This window comes from Rhineura floridana, chromosome 1 (assembly GCF_030035675.1).
Source record: "Rhineura floridana isolate rRhiFlo1 chromosome 1, rRhiFlo1.hap2, whole genome shotgun sequence".
Taxonomy (NCBI): Eukaryota; Metazoa; Chordata; class Lepidosauria; order Squamata; family Rhineuridae; genus Rhineura; species Rhineura floridana.
In genome coordinates, this window is record NC_084480.1 from 266,237,902 (window position 1) to 266,259,568 (window position 21,667).

Here is a 21,667-nt window from a genome sequence, read left to right on the forward strand (position 1 = left end):
AGAAAGTAAGTCCTATTAAATTTAATGGGGCTTTCTCTCGGGTAACTGGAGTAGGATTGCCACTGTAATCTCCTGTTTCATGGGCCTACCCTACTGTGTGGTGAAAAAGATAGGAATTGTCCTAGCTAAAATGGAGGAAGGGGGAATCTAGTAAAAATATACAAGGATAAAATGGGAGGGGAGAGAGACCATGTACACTACTTTGAGCACATTGGAGGAAAGGCAGGAGATAAATTCAATACTTTAAAAACAAAGATAGTACAAAGCCTTAAAAACTATAGCCGATTAAAACCCTAGAGAACAGAGGCGAGGAGCCTCAGGCCTAGGGGTCAAATATGACCCTCCAGATTTCTCTGTCCAGCCTTTGGGACTTTTCCCCAGGCAACATCTGCCCTGGGCTCCTGCTGGAGGAAGGGTGGGCTATAAATAAATTAATAAACATCCCCATTCCCAAGGCCATATCCCTGAACATGTCCTTGAACTGGGATAAGCCCTCTTGTTTGCCTGGATAGAAGCTGGAGAGAGATGTGTGTGTATAAACCTCTTGACTTTTGCGTGGCTGGAAAGTAGCCTATTGTACAAAGGCAGGATGTTACGTCTTTTGCCCTGCCCACTTTTGCACCTGGCCCTGCCTCTCATCAATGTGCACTCCCACTCCCAGGTTGCCCATGAGGAAATGTAGGCCCTACCTATGCTATATGACCACAACATCTTTTATGAAAAAACCATCTTATAGGGAGGAGTCTTTAATGCCTGCTTAAAGACCTGCACAGAATGAGCCATCGATACCCCACTTGAAAGGGAGTTTCAAAGGTGTGGGGCCACTACTGAAAAGGCTCCGTCACCATTGGGTGATGGTTTCCTAAACGCACCTCTGTCTGTAACTTGCAATCCTAGAGAAAGAGAAATCTGGTAACTTTGGTGAATCACAACTAAGGTAGTATCCAGGCCTTACACTCTTTTAATTAATTTATTTTTAAGTCATTTCTATACTGCTTTATATTATTTGGGAAACAAATCTCAAAGCGGTTTACAACCTAGATTAAAACACTGAATAAAAGATCACAAAATATTAAAAGATTACAAATTCAGGCCAAATATAAAAGACACATTCAAAACATCATATTTAACAGAAAAATAAAAATAGTCTTAAACATAAACATTATGAGTTAAGAATCTAATACAAAATACAAACTCGCAAAACAGCATTATTAGTTAATTAATTAATTAAAACAACTATACTAGGAGCTGTACACACACCCCAATAACCCCTCCCAAATATGTCCTTAACAGTCCTCCATGTTTAAATGCCACCCTGGGCTCCTGCCGGGAGGAAGGGCAGGATATAAATTAAATAATAAATAAATCCCACTCTGATTCATTCCCACAAACCATACAGATAGCTTATCTCCAGCCAAACCACCCTAAGGAACAAATGCTTAGCCTACAAAAATACATAACAGCCAACGCAATCACTCCTCGTCTCACCCAGGTAGGGCCATACTCAATACCAGCTCAGTTTCTCATACTGAGTGGTATTGGGCATCTTTGAAGCATACAAAAAAGTGACAACCCAGACTCTCACTCTGGGCAGCACATGCACAATTCAACTATAACCCAATAATACAACATCACTCACTCACTCTCTCTACTGGATAATACATTCAATGGTACAGTATTAAAGGGGGTGATGCCCTCATGGAGACTCCAGACATTCTGCATTGCAGCAACCTTCATAGCTAACCTGTGGGCTGGGTGCAGTCAATTAGCTCCAGGTGTTTCCACATGTTTTTAAGTGCCTATTTATCTGATAGTACAGTCCTATATATGTCTATCCTGAAGTTCCATTTATTTTAATGGTTCTTACTCCCAGATAAGAATGCTGAGGTTGCAGCTTACAATACATAAAATACAAAGCAATCCTAACAATATATATAATAAAAATCTAAGCAGCTATTTAAAACACAAACAGGTGACAAGCATACAAACCACACCATTATTGCACAGGACTACTGTAGTTCTAAAATAACTTTTTTATTTGCAAACGACAGTACCGATACCGCCACAGGATAGGGGCGTTGAGAAATATAGCACAGTATCGATAACAATCATTGGCCGTTGTACCGAGGGGTCCATGCCAGCAGATGGCGCTCTAACGCGATCGTTCAGTACTGTTTGCTTGAAGAGCAAGTCTCCTCCAGCCTTCGTCACAACCTTGGTCCTATTCAAACCCTAGATCTAGAAACGAGACCATAGACTTGTACGACAAACTCAGCTAGCTCCTTTCCCGTGTCAATGGAAGACCAACGTCGTGTCAGCAGGATAGGGAGGGAGTTTAAGCCTCGCCTCCCCCAACGGCAAAAGACGATTGGCCAAGAGTTGTAGCCGGTGCAACTGGAGGGTTGGTTATTCAAGGAGACAGACGATGTGGGAGGAGATGAGCTGGAGGACTTGGCAGCTTCTGAGGTAATTGAGGAGGGAGCGCTACCGGCAGGGCGAGGGGTGAGTCAGGGCAGCGAGGCTCTCTCGTTTTATGGCTCCAACGCTCGGTCTCACGTTTTAAACCGCAAGCCCCAGGGTAAGGAGGGATTTTTGAGTGGTATCTGCGGCCGGCTTCAGTGCAAGGGGCTGAGGGAGAAGTTGGCAGTCCGGGATCAAGGATACACGCACTCGGGGCCTGAGGGGCTCGTGTGGCGGCGCCCTAATGGGGGGGGGGAGGAAGAGGGAGTTGTTTGATGGCGGCGGCTGCTATAGACTCTTCCACGCGCCTTCTGCAAAGGGAGCCCATTTAGCCCCTTTGCAAGCATCGTTGCTTCCACCACCACCCCTTTTTTTAATAACCGCCCTTGATCCGAGGCAGATCCCAAACTAGGACCATGTTGTAGTAGTAGTAGCGAAAGGGGAAGGGTGCCTGTAAGCCTTCGTAAGCCGCCATCGTGTATCCAGGAATAAGGCCACACCGTAGCGTAGGTAGAAAGGCCTGATTTCCAGGTAGGCCTAAACCTGGGTGCTTCTCAGGTTACAAATTATGCACTTCTATTTAGTAGCAGTCAAGTGAAAGGTCAAAACTTTCCGTTGCCTGAATTCTCTCTGTATCTGGCGTGAGGACGTTGGTCTTAACCTCTGATTAGGCAGTGGCTAACCTTGAGAAATTCTGTTCCTAACTGCTTGTTACCTACTCCTCCTGCTGTGCACTAGTAAACATTTTTGGGCCCAGCGTGCTATTTCTTACTAGCACTTTGAAATTTGTCTGCCTATGCTAGCTCAGTGGCGAATGTTGTAAAGAAAAAGCAGAGGTAAGGGAAGCAAGGAATTTTGATCGAATTTTTCGTTAGTACTGAGAGCTAGAACTGCCACATTTGATTGGCTCTGCATTAAAACACACAGACTAGAAGTTGTATCTAAGCTGGCTAGGCCTTGTTCAGTCTTGCTTCAACTTGAAAGAAACTTAATATAACCCCTTCTGTAGATCCTTGAAGTGTAAGAGCAGGTTTAGGAAATAATTATTTTGCTTTTCCTCCTCTTGTTAAAATCTCATCTGATGCTCCTTAAAATGCTGGGTATATAAAAACAAGTTTTGCAGAGAATAATGCTGCTGTTGTAGAAAACGTATAGTTGTGTATAGGTTGAAGTACTTTACTTCAGAAATTGCAAGTTACTGTTTTATAATATTGACATTTTGAGGCAAGTATTTTTAAGGAGGCATATAAAAATAAGGCTTAATTTTGCTTTTCAAGATTATGTGGCTTGTATGTTCTTTTAAAGTTCAGACATCGCTTTGTAGAAAGAACCATAGATCAGTGGCAGAACACATGCTTTGTATCTCAAGTTAAAATGTTCAAGTGGCAAATGATGGTAATGCCTGGGGCCCTGGAGAGCTGCTGTGAGTCAGGGTAGACAGCACTGGGCTAGATAGAAATTTTCTATGTAAAGTAGGAAGGCATCATTTGTTTAACTCCCCTGGGGTCCCACTGGGAGGAAGGGCAGGATATAAATATAATAATAATATTGTGTATATTGTGACAACCGTTGTTTGTTTGTGCCACAAATTGTGCTCTGCATATTATTACACCTCTACATTAGGCAGATTATCATTTATATCTATCTCAGGAATATTTAAAAGCCTTGCATTTCTGTTTCATCATCACAGGCATTTACAGAACTTTAAATATGAACATTTGTTTAATTAGACTATCTAGGTGAAAGTGAGGCTTGCCAGAATAGATGGCACATCAAGAAAAAGTATGGAAAAACATGTCCGTGTACCTGCATATTGTAGAGTTGCAACTAGGCAACATTTTCAAAACTGGTAATTTTGAGTAGCTAACCCTCACCTCTAGCTAGGTCTTTAGCTTGATTCATCCATAATTAGTGACCTCAAAGACAAGTGGAAACTGAAAAGCGATTGGTTCCTCCCCCCCCCCCCATATAACACATAAATTGTGTTCTTGGGTATACTTACAAAATAATAAATAGTATTATAAAGCATATCGAGGATCTAGGTGCTGCAGACTTACAACCTGGTAGAAAAAAGAGGTGGGGGGAAGGAATGAAGACACAGAAAGGAGGTCTCTGTATATCATGAAGGTTAAATGTTCGTATCCCCTATTGTCAAACCAGCTGTTTGTATTTTGAGAAACATAAACTGCTTTTTGCATTAGTGTTGGTGTGACATTGCACTGGTCTGGTTCACACACAATTTGTCTTAGACAGTTTAATTCTGAATATGCAGGTCCCCATGTGGTGTCTCACCCCACCCCCAATATGCAACACCCACACAGCTCAAACAAGCCATAACATAGTTGGTTTTTGTTCCAGACAGCCCACAAGTTGCCTTACCGTTCAAGGTTTGTTCAAAATAAACAAACTGCAGCTCAGGTTTAAGCAGCATGACAAGCTATAGTGTGGGGCTTCTTGTTACATGCAAGCCATCCCACTGTTTTGGTTCTACTACTGGTACTCTACATTTTATTATTGTTTTAATCCCTAGGTTCTAGGTACATTTAGAAATGGGCTGGTCCCTTTGTTTTTATCTTCATAGTAATTCCACTGTGAAATCCTTATTCTTACCCCAAAACAACCTTGCAAGTAGGATATTATACAACCATTGTACTGAATGGAAACTTGCCCAAGATCACATAGCTGAGCTATAGTTTTAACCAAGGTTCAGTCCCACTCAGGGCAGGCAAACTATTTCAAATTCCTAAAAGTAACCATCAGTGTTTGAAGATAACCTGTGCAGTGCTGGGCAACTTTTTTAAAATTGGTGATCAGCTTTCTATCTGTGTTTATAAGTTATTGTCCAATAAGTTATTGTCCAACTGTCCAATTATGTATCCAACTCCAATGTCCAGATACACCACATTCTAAACTCTCCCAGCCAGCTTATTTTCCCACCACCAAACATAAGTAGCTTATTTACTTATTCCGGCTACTGGAAAGCCTTGCTGGTGAAAATTACATCGGGGAAAAAGGATGTGCCAGTGGGAGAGAGTGCATATTGGGGGGGGGGCATGGAGAGGGTTAAACAAAGTTTTGCTGCATCCTGACTCCTTTTGTTCAATGGCACAGCCCACAGAGTTTGGTGAACTTAATCAAAAATGCACATGTAACTATGTCCAACCCATAGGAGTCAATGAAAGGGTAGGAAATGAAGGTTTACACTGCCCCCATCCCCTGCAACACATCCCTGGCCAGAACAGTTAGGATGCAGCTTAACTTATTTAGGAGATAGTCTGGTTTATCTGCCTGGTTAGGAATGCTCTGTTAGTGCAACATCTGCTTAAATTACTTGCCTTAGGACTATTAGGTATTCTGGATATTCTTTCTCCTTTTAAGCTGCTGTTATTTTGCATGATGGTTTCTGCTGGTGTTCTGTTTTTGTTAATGTGCGCTGTATTTATATTGTTTGCTACCCTGGTATCTTTTGAATGTTTTAGGGACAGGAATTGCAAACAGCACAGGTTGACCTTTTATTATTTGAAATCTGGGCTTCTGACATCCATTCTCTCCCGCATGTCTGTTTGTCTCCTTTCCTGCCACCCATAATCCAGTTCTGGCCAGCCCTAGGTGTTTCTCCTTTCTGGCCAGAGGGATTTTGTGGCTAGGTTGAAAAGTACATAAAAGTATTATTTTTCTCAGCGATACAGGGCATCTCAAACATTTTGGCATCACAATGTCACAGCATGAGACTACGGGAGAAGTCAATAAAAAAGACTTTTTTAAAAAGGGAGGGTTAAAATGGAAACATGGGGGGTCTTAAGCATGCACAGAAAACCTTTCAGCATCATGATATCACAGTCGGAGACCCAGTGCAGTGAACTGATTTTTTAATTTTTTGTTTTAAAAGTTTAAAATAATTCACTGGAGGGCAGTCTTTGGCGACAGGCTATAACTAATTTGCCATCCCTGTACTAGGTACTTGAACTGAATGCTCTTGAAAATATCAGCTTTTAAGGAACTTTTCTTTTAATTATCACTGTTCTTTTGCAGTTATATTCCATATACCACCAACAAAGAAGTAATCCCATAATCTCATGTGAGCAGAACAATCATATAAATTTGAGGTTTTAAAGAATTTTGCACAGCATAGTTTGGGGTTTTAACATTTATTTTTATTTAAAATATTTTAGTCCATTTTTATGGGCAAATACCCTTCCAAAGCAACTTTCAAGCAAAAGAAAATATGAAAAACAGTGCAAAATTTAAAACGTAACACTACAATTCAACACATGACATAAAAATTACAGATCTAGAGAGCACATAAGTGAGTTAAGTCATCACCCAGTTAACAAGCATCATGCCTGAAGGCTAGCTGAAAAAAGATAAGCCTTCATGAAAAGATGTCTTCAGGGCCTTCTGAAAAGTTTGCAGCTTAGAGACGTGGAGTAGATCCAATGGGAGGAAATTCCATAATCATGAGGACATCATAGAGAAGGGCCTCTCCCTTGTGGCCATTCACCTTACCAACCAAGGGAGGAAACCCTCCAAAGCAGATCTTAAGGTACAGGCAGGTAGTATGGTTGCAGATGGTCCAAATAATAGCTTGGGCCCAAACCATTTAGGGCTTGAAAGGTCAAAACCAACACTTTGAAATGGGCTCAGAAACACACCAATAATCAGTGCAGTTGATATAATAAAGTGTTACAGATAATGACTGCCTCACCCTGCACCCCCAGTAGGACCCCAGCAGCCACATTCTGAAGCAGTTAAAGTTTCTGAACAGTCTTCTAAGGCAGCCCCACATAGAGTATTACAGTAATCTAGTCTGGATGTGACCAGAGTATGGATGACTGTGGCAATGTTATTCCTCTCCTGATAAGAGGGTAGTTGGCATACCAGTCAGCACTAGTAGAAAAGCATTCCTGGGATTGCCCAGTCAGTGCCAAATCCAGGAGTACTCACAAAATGTGTACTTGATCTTTCAGGGGAAGCACCACTATATCCAAAACCAGTTGTAAACTGCCTTTTGGAGCTGAGGATCTCCCCACCCACAGCACCTCCATCTTGCTCCAATTGAGCCTTAGCTTGTTTGCCTTCATCAGCCTCCAGTGGAGACTGAAGTTGGAAAGGAAAGGTAGAGCTGAGTGTCATCAACATACTGCAGCCCAAACCTTCTTGTCCATCAAAACTCTTCTCCCCACATACACACTGAGAATAATTTACAGAGATACTGCTTGACAGTTTTTAATGAACTAAAATGGGTTTACAAATGACAGTCAATAAATACTGGTAGTTTACTTGCAGTGAAAATATGTTTCTTCTAGGCCAACCTTTGGGTCCCAGATGTTGGAGTACATCTCCTGTCAGCCCTAGCCAGCAGGGCCAATGGCCAGGAATGATGGGAATTGTAGTCCAGCAACATCTGAGGCCCCAAAGGTTGGGAAAGGCTGTGACAAGTTTTCATAATTCGAGAGAGTTTCATACAGATACTGATTGTTGTACCATTTGTTTTTTCCCCCAGTGTGACTATGGAACATCTGCATTACAGCAAACTGAGATGGTTAGGTAATAAGTTATGGCAACTCTCCAGTGTTCCAGATGATCTTCTGGATTAAGAACCTACTTAGAGTAATGTTTGAACAAGCAGCATTGACTATGGAATCAGTAAGTATTACAGTGAAGTACAGACCTGTCTGTTCAGAGCAATAGGGTCTGGCTGCATATGCACCCTGCATGTAAAGCACATTTAAAACACATGACTTCCTTCCAAAAGAATCCTGGGAACTAAAGTGTACCTCTCAATTCCCAGCATCCTTAACAAACTACAGTTCCCAGGATTCTTTGGAGGCAGTAATGTGCTTTAGAAGTATGGTGTATACGCATCTCTATTGACAGTGTCACCACCCTCTAAGGTTCATAGGGTGATAGCATTTGAGAAGGGTTTTTTCTGGTGTGGCCACTGGTTATAGAACTCCCTCTCCTATAAAATTAATTTGTCCTTGTTGTTGTACACTTTTCATTGATGGGTCAAGATACACCTTTATGCCCAGACCTTTGGTGGTAGATGAATGCTACAGCTTCCCATCTAATGTACTGCAAACACCTTTATTTTATTTTTACTTATTTAGACTTATGTCCACCCTAAGGACCTATAGCGATTTACATATAATTGGAAAGACAGATTAAAACAGTAAAAACATTAATTAAAATATCATTTAAAAACAAAGTGAAACTTGAAGTCATCACCAGTAAGCTAATTGGCAGTGTCTTTAAGCCCTGCTTGGCTGGGCTTAGGTTTTCCTGTTTAGCATGGCTTACTGTGCTACAAAGGAAAAATGTCACCTGACACCATGATAACTTCAAATGACTGACAGGTGGGGGGGCTGTGCTCACCTGTCAAAATGGCCCACTGAATGTGGAGAAACCCAGGATCTTGCCCACCAGCCAGATTCATTTCCCCACCCATGATCTAGACTCCTTTCTGCATATGAATTGCAGCATATCCCACATCATCCTTATTCAAGCATAATGCATGAAATCCAATGGTGTCTCTTGTGCCAGCGACCATACTCTACGTTTCACAGCCCTCCAGATCAGGAGGGGGGGGGGAAGGAAGGGAAAGACCCATTGCACAAGTGGAGTCTGCTTGTGTGATTCTGCTTAGTTTGTTCTTCTTTGTACACAGCCCTTGCAATGCAAGTCTATGCATATTTTATCATTTTTTTCATTTATTATCCTCCGTCCACCCTGAGGTCCTAGGACACGTTACAACAGTTTAAAATACATCCTTAAACAATTTAAAACTCAAGAGCACAAACATCACAAAAATAGGGTGGATCTTAAAAATATACATCTCAGGTGTCAAAGGCTAAGGTAAAGAGGTGCATCTTCAGCATTCGCTGAAAATTGTGTGGTGAAGTTGCCAAATACATCTCTGTGAATTCTCCCAGGTCACCACCCCCAAACTGTTGAGGGCAGTGCAACTACCAAAAGGGCCCTCTGCTGATCCTAACACCTGAGAGGGTCTGTAGTAAGTCCCAGTACTTTCATTGGGGCTTACTCCCAGGTAAATGTACATAGCATTGTAGCTATTGCATTGTATCCTACTCATTTCTACTTGAAGTAGATCCACTGAAAGTAATAATCCTAAATTAGTTGTGCCCATTCACTTTAATGGGTTTACTCAAAGTAGGACTAGCATTAGATACAACCTTTAATCTGGCTGTGCATTGAAACTTAAAGACACAAATTGTTTTCATAATAGACACATCACGTCGACATTTATAACATTACTTTTTTATCCTTTCAGTTGCTTTGGTCAAGCAAGCCTTATGGTCCCAACAGAAGTCTTGTAAGGAAAATTGGCACCAACCTCTCTCTGATACAATGTCCAAGAGTTCAGTTTCAGGTGAGATTTTTAATCTTCATTTTAATTTCCAGAGGGATATTAAAACAATCTTTGTAGGCAGAGCAGTCTAATGGGATCTCAGGGTCTAGGTTATGGGTACACTTTTGTGAATTTAAAGGCTGCCAAATGTGTCATGACCAGCATAATTTTTCTGTCTTTCATAGCAAATGAGGAGGAGTTGGCCTGTTCAAGCCCCTAAAACTGTATAACAAATATCCAGGGGGGGGTACATGTGTCATCAGCTTAAAATACACTCCTCTCTGAGCCATACAAGGCCTGTAAAAGGCTCCTGTTACAGGCTGTTTGGGCCCAGAGCAAGAGATGTGCTACATCATTTTGTTGCAGGTCCCACATAGTAGTTAAAATTTACCTTTATCATTAGATTCTAGGTTCTCTGTCTTCTGAGCACGTTTTACATGCTTGATAACTTCCTAAAAACTGCTCTTCCGTTGGCTGCTGTTAAAATTGTTGAACATCATGAGAAAACATCTTAAATACTGTCATTTGGAAGCTTAGTAGTATTTAGGGAGGAGTAGAGTGTGATGTCATTAAACATCTGCTTACAAGTGCACATGAACTCTTCCAATGAATATGACATATTTTGACATTGTCTAGAGATTCTTAGCATTCATTTTGAGAAGATAAGCTACCTGGCATATTCTGTATGATAAACCTATGCTTTAAAAAGTTTGGTTCTTATGAAGACAAAGTTGGCCAGTTTTAAATTGTTGATGCTATGTGTCATTTTCCAAGAAGGATTTTGTCTGTGTTCTTGTTGTTGTAGAGTGGCTACGCATATTGTACTAACTTGCTTCAGAATAACTGCTGTGGAGCAGCAGGGCCTCTTATTACAAATGTTGGTGTGAGTGATTGCCTCTAATGCAGCTATAAGTTGGTTTGGAACCTGGGGAATTATTATCATTGAAACACGGCTCCTTTTGTCGGCAGCCCCAGGAGTCACGTCCATGACATTTTGAATCTTGCATACCCAGATTCTGATTTTATATTGCTGTCATGAAGCTTTGGAAATGGGGTTCAGAAGTGGCTTGATGAGGTGCCAGTCTTGAACAAAGGCTTGCTGTATGCTCAGAAGAGAGAACTGACTACATCTACTCAACCCACACTTCGCTGCCTACAAACTGTGTGATTCATCTCTGTTAAAGGTCAAACAAAATATAAGAGGATTAATAACAGAATCCTGAGGGACCTTAAAGACGGATTTCTTGCAGCATAAGCTTTCAAGGACTACAGTCCATTTTGTCAGATGAGGTGGATGGTAGTCCACAAAAGCTTATGCTGTAATAAATGTGTCTTTTCTAGTTCCACAAAACTTTGTTTTTATGGCAAGAGACTTAACATTGTTACCCACTTGGAGGATTAATACAGACTTTCGTAATCATTCCTTCTAAGCATTAGCCTAGAGCTGTATAAATGCATTTCTGAGTTGTTGAAACACAATTAAATGGGATGGGATGGACTAAGCGAAGAGTCTTAATGATATAAAGAATAGCAGACAGATTGTAAATAAAAGTGAAAATCAGAGATGGGGCAAAATGGTGATACACAGGGAGAGATGCACAGAAACCATAAAAAGCAAACAAATGTGTTTGAAATGTAATCTATTCCAATAGAAACAGCATTATTTTGATTTTTAGAGTTTGTGGTTTTTTAATATAAAAAAGTAACCTTTTTGGAATCTTAATTCTTTAATAAAACAAGTCATTTTGTTATTAATGTGTCATATACCAGACAAGTATTTGCAAGCTAAGAGTGTCATTTATTTATAAAAGTATTTATATAGCATCCTCTTGCAAAACATCAAGGCAGTGTACAGCAATATAAAAACATTTTTAAAAATACAAAACAATCATTAAAATGACTGGCTACTCAAAAACATTTAAAACCTGAAGGCACAAAAAAGTCTCAGGAGACACCTGAAAGTCAAAAGCAAGATTGCTGCTGTTTTCATTAAAATCTCTGCTGTTTTCATTAAATGTGATTTACAATAACATTCATTCTTCAAATTTGAAAGTGGGAGGACATATTTTTTTCTGGAAAGATTACATTAGTCATGAATTCTGTGCTTTTATTGTAGTCTTATGACAGTAGCACTTAATTTTACTGAAATCTTGTGAGCTCCAACTATTGTTTTTGAGGAGAAAATACACTGAAGAATGGATGTGATTTTAAGTTTAAACTTATAATGAATACATTTAAATGAGCAGCTTGAAAGTGTGTTGTACGATACATGAAAATGAGCATAGTTTTCTAGCTTTTTTATAAGGTAAAAAATGGGTCTTTCCTGATTTTGTTGGCCCACCTGCATTCATACTTACTTGTTACATACTGGTCTGTCACCAACACAATTTTAATGGCCTGTTAGATTGATGTTCTTATTAATATGGGGAAGGGCTGGCTCAGCAGGGCTTTTTTGGGAAAGAATAGAATGGGAAGTGAGGAATAGCATCCCATCTCTTGTATTTTCAAAGCCCCGTTCTCTCATTGGCATGCATCCATAAAATTCCTCACCAGGGTAAGGGCTTTATGATAAACTCTCGACTCAAGTGAAATCTGTTACTTCATACTGAACCTTTGAGCAGGTTTCTGTTTAAAAGCTCAGTGGGACATGAGACCTCTCCTCTACCTTGCAGAGGCAGGGTGAGGGTGGTTCTGTGCTGCTGACCTTTGAAAGATGCAGAAGTAGCACAAAAGATTTGCTTCAGTCTGCTTCAAAACACCACAGAAACAAACACACCTCCCTCTGTCCTTTGGCATGTGTGTGCAGGAGGATCAATGATGAGCACAAATGATGGCTCTCTATAGAATCAAGCCAAAAATTTGTGAACCCCCTATAGATACAGTGCGCCTTGAAAGTAATCAGACCGCTGACCGATGCACTCATATTACTGAATTACAAGTGGTACATTGTAATTTCGTTCAGTTGCCAGAAGCCTCAGAAGGGGAGAGTGTTCTTGCACTCGGGTCCTGCTTGCGGGCTTCCCCCAGGCACCTGGTTGGCCACTGTGAGAACAGGATGCTGGACTAGATGGGCCACTGGCCTGATCCAGCAGGCTCTTCTTATGCTCTGTATGATACTCTTTTGAAACACTGAAACTCAAAATCAATTATTATAAAGTAACATGGGTTTTATGTTGGGAAATAAAATATACAGAACAAAATTACAACATACCATTTGTGATTCAATAATATGAGAGCATTGGTCAGGGATCTGATTATTTTTGGAAGGCACTGTATTTCTTACAAAAGTGGGAAGGGGCTAGAGGTAAGAGTATGCAAGCAGATTCTTTGGGAACAGCTTGCTTGTTCGTCTAAAATAACGTGGTTTCTAGTTCAAAAAGGATCTTCTATTCTTTCCATAAATTGAGCAAATTTATGTTATTCAGTACAATGATTTGATGTGCCATACAGAAGCAGAATCAACAAGCTGGCTTTATCAGAAGGTATGCCATGGTGTTGCCCTTATGCTTTCTTCTAGATTGTTGCTACAAACTGTTCTATAGCATTCTCTTTCCTTTCTTTCTTTCTTGCTTTAGCTGTTCTGTCACAGGATCATGCACTGACCAGCAGTAAGTCAGTTTTCTCCTTTTTCTTCAACTTGAATGCATGCTTGTAATTAGACCTCTTAAGAACCATAAATTATACTAATTCTAGAACCTTAATTCTCAACTGTGAGAGAACTGTGGGATTGTATTGATATACAACCCTATGTATTATTTATTTATTAAATTTATATCCCGTCCTTCCTCCCAGCAGGAGCCCAGGGCAGCATTTACTCAGAAGCAAGGCCCGCTATATTCAGTGGGACTTGCTTCCAGGCAAGTGGGCAAAGCATTGTGGCCTTAATAAGGTTTTGTAACTCAAAAAGTTATAGTATAGTTGAACAAATTAAAAGTGTGGGGTGATTTGGATGCTTGCCACAGATCGTGATAGAGAACTCTTGCTCTCCCATCAGCCCCAGCCAGTATGGCCAAGAGTAAAGGATAACTGGAGTTGTAGTCTAACAACATCTGGAGGTTGCCTTATTGGCTACCCCTGAACTAGAGACTGAAGAGCTAAGCAGACAAGTAGCTCTAAACCATGGTGTGCCTGTACATCTGGATGCTCAAAGTTTGGGTTCTAAACAGGGTTGGTAAAAATCATGGTTTGTTTTTTTAAAAATCAAAACTTCTGTTTTTTTATTTAAATCAGATTTCAAAAATTTCTTAACAATTAGTGTAAATAAAAAGAGCCTGGGTCAAAGATATCATCATGCATACTAATTTTACAACTTCTAATTATATTCTATCAATAGGTTAACAGCAGTTTATGGAGATGGGAGATAACCTGGTCAGTCATATTCTGCAGCTGGTGTGCTTGCCTTCTTTCGCTCTCTCTCAAGGCCTTGTCTCTAAGTGCAAAGATAGAGAAGGTCAATGAACAGAGAAGTTGGAGAGATAGAGTAGATCTAAACAAGAGGATACCACTGAAGTGGTAATCCAGCTCTTAACAGCAGTAACCTCTTCTGCAGGTGTAGAGAGATTTTTTTCTTCCTTTGCACTAATTCTTTCTAAATTGAGAAATAAGTTGGGAACTGAAAAAGCAGGAAAGCTTATATTTCTTTTCCAGACACTGAACAAGGAAGGCAAAGGTAAAGAAGAAGACTGTTTAACCATATCACCCAGTATTTTAAGTTTCTCATGTTGACTTGGTTGAAATTGCTTAAATTTTATTTTTTAAATAACTTTACATTTATCTAAAACCTGAAATAGTTAACTATTCAAAAATCATGTTCATGTTTTGTTAACGCTATTTGCTGAAGAAGAAATCAAATCCTTTATTTGCATTAGCTACGAGCCATTGCAATTGCAATTGAAATGTATACAATAAAAGCAATAAAAAGCAAATATACAGCTTAATCAGATGTCCTGCTAGGATTCTAACATTTCTATAAGATACCAATCAGTAAAATTGATAAATCCACAATCCAACATAAGAGGTGGATAAGTAGAACTACCAACTAATAAAAAAGGAGTTGTAACGGATTAAAACTCAAGGTCCCATTGTAGATCTGGTTCTAATGGCACTTGCTAAAACTTTTGCAGACATTTCTGTCACCCTCTGCTCTTGGTCTGCAAGAAGAAAAACCACATAGAATTTGGTTAGATGCCCAGTGGGATAATTAGCTCATTCCTCAAATCTCTATAGAAAGAGCAGAATAGCAGTACATGGGCTACTGTTTCAGCACTGCCGTCTCCGCATGGGCATAGACGGTTTTGCAATGGAATTCTTTTAAAACGCCTTTCTAATACAGCTGATGGTAGTATGTTCAATCTTGCTTTAGTAAAAGCTCTTCTGTATTTAGAGATTGTTACATTTTGTAAATAAGGGGCGGGGGTGTTAACATAGCTGAGTGGGAAACTTGTACCACAGATAGAATTTTCTTACTGCGGCCAAATTGCTTTGTTGTTCGATATCGTAAAGGCGCTGTTTAATAAGAGCTCTTGCATTACTAACCCCTAAAGTAAGTAATTGGTGTGGGGATAAGCCATAGGAGCAAAGTCTTGACCTGACGGCCTTCACCACCTGCTCTCATAAGAGTCAGACAGAACTCGAGAGATTGGACCGATAGGAAATAGACTTAACTGCAGACAGTAATTAAATGTCCTCAGCCAAGCCTCAAAGTAACAGAAGGAAGGCCTGCTTCCATTCACAGTAAAGCATTAAGAGCACGAGGAGCAGAGAAATTTTGTTTAAGAAATTTGATTGAAAGACTGTGCCCAAGTATTTAAAAACTCTTAACTTGTTCAATTGACTGCTTGTCCAGGAGCCATCTATGGGGCCTATGACATTTAGAGAATAGTTGTATAGCTCCACTGTGTGTTATTGGTCCTAACAAATGGAAGCAGCACTATCAATCACTATTCTTTGACCATAGAATTAAGGAGAACCAAACACTGGATGTCCCAGAAAATTTACCAGACTGGCCGCCAGTTTCTGTAATCGAAGTTAAGAACCTTATCTCACAGTTAAAGAATAACAAAGCACCAGGCATCGATTTTCTACCTCCCAAACTTTTAAAATCTAATTGTGATTGGTGGTCCCCTCTGCTGGCACCTGTATTCTCATTTATTAATTCTACAGGGCTATTGCCCGAGGATTGGGGTATTGCCATAATTATTCCTATTTTTAAAAAAGGATCCAAATCCAACCCAGCTATCTATCGTCCAATCAGCTTGTTATGTGTAATTAGTAAACTTTACGCAAAAAATCTTTATAATAAATTAACTGACTGGATAACTGAGGAAGGTATCCTGGCTGACGAACAAGCGGGTGTAGACCACTGTTTTGTCCTTAATCATTTAATCAATAAATATGCAAAAATGAAACCAGGTGGCACATTATATGAAGCATTTATTGACTTGAAGGCAGCGTTCAACTCAATCTCCTGTACAAGACTCTGGGAAAAATTAGCCCTCTCATCTATAGATAAAAGACTCCTCTTCCTGATCAAGTGTTTATATAATAACACTTGGCTGAAGGTGCAATGTACCACAGACGGACATCTTACAGATTCTGTCTCAGTGACAAAAGGGGTCAAACAAGGCTGCATTTTGGCCCCTGTATTGTTCAATTTGTATATTAATGACATAGTTGAGCATTTAACATCCCCAGCCTTTCATGCCCACAAACTGTCTTCTAAAGCTATCTCTGTCCTATCATATGTAGACGATGCCATGCTTCTTTCTCAAACAAGAGTGGGCTTGAAAAGACTGTTGGGGGCATTTTCTCGTTATTGCCAAAAGAAATACTTAGTGGTCAATTATAACAAAACTAAGGTTATGGTATTCTCTAAGAAACCTGATATTGTGTACCAAAAGAAGCAAGTGTCCCTATCATTAGAAGCCTTTATTAGGGTTTGCCAGGCATGTTTTTCAAATTGCTGTTTTTTCCCTTTTATCAATAGTTTGTACTTTTGCCTGTATGAAACATACTCAGTAAGCAAGGGGGCGGAGTTAGTGTTCCTATATTCACGATACATCCTCCTCAGCTGGCTTTTAGCCTGTTTGCATTCACCGTTGAACCAGCTGGATGTTACTGGGGATTTTCTAAGGGCAGTATTTGTAGTTTTATTGATTAAATGGTCCTGTAATTTACCCATTAGAGTTTTAAATAAGTCCATAACCTCAGGTAGCTGATTTGGCTGACAGAATAATAGCATGCATGGCTAGAAAATCCTTGAAATGTAAAAGATAAGTCAGGGCTAAATCAACTTCTGGTGACCACCAGAAACCAGAAATGGCACAGATACCCTGGAAAGGAAAGTCCCACTTATACAGGAATACCCCGCTATACAGACCTTCAATTTACGGACACTCGAGTACGGACATATTTACAGTAGCATCATTCCCCTGTTTACGTACGCTCGCTTCCGAAGAAGTGACACTTAACTGTTTTAATTTTACTAGTGTAGCGTTATAGCTAAGTTTTATGAGTGATTGAGTGTGTGGGACTGAACCCATTATTCCCTTTTCCTCGTTCCCTCCCCTCTCTCATGGTTTTGTTTTGTCTGGGGCGTTTGTTGGGGGATTTTTTTACCTCTCCCCTCCTCAGCCCTGTTGAGGGCTCCGGCGGCTGCCGTTCCCCCGAGACGAGCCTGGGCTGGGAGCCTTCTCGCCTTTTGCCGCCAGCTTCATTTCTTTCCAGGCGGCGGTGGGGTTTTTTTACTTTCCTTCCCTCCTCCTTAGGAGGGCTCCGGCAGCTGCCGTTTCCCCATTCAAACACATTTGGCTTTGCAATTTAATGGCAGATAAAAAGAAAAGGTAGTGCTTCACTGTAAGTACATTTTCGATTTACGTACTCGCTCTGGACCCATTGTGTACGTTAATGCGGGGTATTCCTGTAAAGAACGGATGTGGGGTTTTTTAGACAAGACAGGATCTCTGAGCAAGGTGGAGGCCGAACCTCAAATAATTTTGGATTAAAATTGCTGTCATGGAATATAGCAGGATGGCGTTCAAAACAGCACGACAAACCATTTTTGGACTTTTTAACCTTTTGATGTTATACTTTTACAGGAAACATGGCTGAAGAAGAAAACTATCCAGAAGAATAAACATTCTTATTAGTACAATTTAAAAGCCTATTTGGTAGTGGTGATTCTGGCACATCATGAGAAAAATATCATAATTAATTGGACAGTTTGACCTGGTTCATCTCCTGAATGACTTCACAAATTCGTTCTGCTGTAGTACTACAATGACCAAATTATCATCCCATTTTTTGAAAAAAATTAATCTGAAAACCATTTAGAATAATTGGTTAGTATGTACCTACATTCTAATGAAACCCACATCTCTGAATACATATTAATGTTAATAGCCTTATTAACAGCAAATTTGGGCTTAGCTATCAAGAGGCTTATGAATTTGACTCCAAGGCTTGAAGAGAAGAAAGATATTTCATATGTTTGTAGTTGGCCTAGAAATATTTCCACAATTCCTAGGCAGCTGAATCAACCCTTTATTTTTCCTGACTCTTTCTTTGCAAATCTGGAAATAGAAACAGACTGTTTGACATTAGAACCTTGCACACAAATCTTTTAGCCGCAAAAGTTAAGTTGAGACCTGTTCCAGTCTGCGTCTGTGTTAGAATTGCTTGTTAATATGTTTTTTTAACTATATTTTAACCCTTTTTTAAAGATGTTTTTAAATCTTTTCTTAATGTTTTTAACGTCGTTTTGTTTTAATGTATTTTAAGGTCTGTTTTTATGATGTTTTAAAGTGTTTTTAGCGCTTCTGTTTGCCGCCCTGGGCTCCTGCTGGGAGGAAGGGCGGGATATAAATCAAATAATAAAGAAATAAATAAATAAAATTATTTGAATCTTTAAATCTGAACCTTATGTTGCATGGAAACATTTTGAAATAATGGCAGTGCTGGATGCTTATGAATTGTTCATAGATGGCAGTAAGTACCTTTATTGGCGTAGGTAACTTTCCTAATTGCAACTAATGATTCTCTGTGCAGCTTAGAGGGAAATTTGGGTATAATGCCAGATGTCAGAAAATATCTGTGTATATGGTGATTCTTCATTGTGCTGCATTAGGTCATATTTTGTATTTCATAGATTAATTGTGCTGATACTAAAACTCAATAGTTCACATGCAGTATCCTTTGTGGAACTTAACCCTGGTGCAAACAAACACATCCTTCTATCTTGTCTCTCATTCATAAGAGGAGGATCTGTTTCATCCTCCCATTACCGTCAAGGAAACAAGACTTTATGTGAACATAAGTCGATGTAATACTACTTCAAGCCTAATATATAATGTTGTCCGCTCAATCTAGCTTACTTCTCAGTCTGCAGAAGGCAGTCATTCTAACCATTTGAGAGAAGATGGAGTAGCTTCCCTTGCAGATGTAGGGTGGGTTGCTGAAGAAGGTGGCGAAGTCTCTACACGGCTCAGGTATGTTTCTTGACACTTTCCCTCTGTAGTTGTTTCTTTACATCAGGCTGTGACAAGGGAAGCAGCAGCATGTTGAACTGAATTAGATAGTCTTTTCACTTGAATTGTTGCTGAAGGGAGAAAAATATGAGAGTTACATGGACGGTCGCAAGTTTCAGCCCCTATGGCACTTGGGTAGGGAATGAACCGTGCAAAGGCAGGTGCTTGCAATATTTAAATTATTGGGTGTAGACTAGAACTCTGTAATTTGACATAAACCCCAAAGGACTGCATCTGGGATGAACCCAGTTCATTTGGTAGTATTATGAGAAGTAGGGAGATTACATGCTGGGGTTCGGGGACATTGGTTTCATTTTGCACAATTGAATTATTGTTAATCTTCTAGTCCATAAAGCAAACGATAGCTGCAGAGAATGCCAGTGATCCCTTCCATCCCTGCCAAAACCAGGATGCTGCTATTAAGTGCTTCACACTAGGCCTGACTGGATTGATGTGTGTGCCTGCATTGATGGTGATGCTTAAAAGTATTTTGGTTGCCATAGTGCGTTAAATTTACAGAAAGATGGAAAAAGTGATGGTAGTGTCTTAAGGTCAAAATCAGATTTTGGGGATTCAAATTGAAGTGGGAACTGCCTAAATATGGCAGTCCTATGCACATCCCTGTACAAAGGAGTAGTCAAAAATGTCCTAACGTCTGGGTTGTATCTGACACTGCCCTCAGGGAGTTCCACTCGCACAATGGGACTTCCTCTATGGTACCACCTTCAGACAAGAGGGAGGTATTGTCAGGCTTGGGGGAACCCCAGGGTTTGCAGAAGTACAAAAAATCTTGAGGGGGAAGGAATCCCAAGCAGCCCAATGAGAATTGAGCATGCTCAGTAACCACAGACTGCTTGCATGCTAACTGATTATTGGAGGGGAGGAACACAAAACATTGGTCAGGAGTGTTGGAATATTTGGAACTCTGAACAGCAACACTCCACACTGCAACGGTTTGTTGCAGGTCCCATTTATATTTTTATTTAGCTACGTTTTCATGAAAGGAATTTGAATGGCACGTTTAAATACCATTCTTACTAAATATCTTTGTAAGATAAATAACAACACTTGTTCAGATTTATAGCCTGACAGTGTCAAAGACTAAGGACAAGTAACAGAAGTGCAAACCAAAATGCTTTTTAAAAAAGCACCGTTCAACAATTGTCAGGCACATTTTTTCTTTGGCTAATGAAGATCTGCAAAATGAAACTCACCATTGCTTCCTTTATCATGTTAGATATTGGGGATTATGTTAGTAAGCACTACTGTATATGGTTTTGTGGTTACAGATCAGAAGTCTGTTCAAAATCCCAACCACACTCTAGAGGTGAAGGCTGCTCAAGAAGAGATCTAGATACTCAAGTACCTGTGCCAAAGCAGTTGCAAGAAGAAGATGACTCCAAGACTGCTGTGGCCACAAATAATGAAGCTTTGCAGAAAATAAATGCATTAGAAAATGAACTTGCCAGTTTAAGAGCACAAATAGCCAAAATTGTAAGCTTCCAAGAACAGCAGAATATGACAGCAGGTATTGATTTTTTTTACTTTAATAACAAAACTAGTTGTGTGTCTTTTCTCCTGAAATGGCTTTCCTTTCATGTAAGTCCCCTTCCAAGGGGTACTCAACATGGGTGTGAGTACTCTTAGAAGTGGTGACCTGAAGAAACTGTGTTGTACTAGCTCACTTCTTAACTCACCTTGAAGAGAGTGGAAAAGTCACGGTTTGCTGTTCCATCCACTGGACTATTCATATCTTCTTAAAGTGTTTCAAAAATTTCAGATTCAAGGTGATCTTGAGTCACTGCTATGTTATCTGACTTCTGTTGACTTTAAAGGTACTGAATGGTAGCTGTTGAAAAAACTTACCTGTTTACTATTCTGATGTCTGGAAACAACTTAATGAAAGCTTCAGTTAATACACTTGTGTTGCTGAATTATTACTTAACCTATATTGAATTGGAAGACTGCCAATACTTCTTGGAAGAAATATACAAATCACATTAGCCACTTGATCACTTTGAACAAGTAGATTATTAAAGGGGGGGGATAAATGAAACAAAGAAAAGTGAATGCAAAGCAATCTGCACATGACAGTGGAGGGTATTGGAAGGACAACAGGAAAGAAAAACCTTGTTTACCCAGCTAGCAAGGGTTTTACTGCTTGATATTAAATTTTCTGTGAGCCCTGCCCATATCAACCCAGTGCCTGCAGTTGTAGGCTCTAATGTAGGGATGGAATCTGCAGCCGCAACGGATTTACTGCCAATCTGCATCCTATCACCCAACACCAAGGAAGAGGACGAAGGAGCAAGGA

General features: G+C 40.0%; 1 protein-coding gene across 5 annotated transcripts in view; it reads left to right on the top strand.

Annotated features, from left to right (window-relative positions):
• Positions 1-21,667, top strand: part of MTFR1 (mitochondrial fission regulator 1) — a 31,228-nt gene that overhangs the window by 299 nt on the left and 9,262 nt on the right. For 2 of the 5 annotated variants that reach the window (XM_061600087.1, XM_061600124.1), the window contains exons 1-5: positions 2,475-2,578; positions 7,964-8,106; positions 9,752-9,850; positions 19,196-19,314; positions 20,643-20,881. In XM_061600087.1, the coding sequence (XP_061456071.1) occupies positions 8,041-8,106; positions 9,752-9,850; positions 19,196-19,314; positions 20,643-20,881 (523 nt within the window). In that variant the 5' untranslated portion in view covers positions 2,475-2,578; positions 7,964-8,040. Of the gene's footprint in view, positions 1-2,282; positions 2,579-7,963; positions 8,107-9,751; positions 9,851-19,195; positions 19,315-20,642; positions 20,882-21,667 lie in introns of those variants that run through there. The other 3 variants (XM_061600114.1, XM_061600097.1, XM_061600104.1) reach the window with 3 other exon arrangements.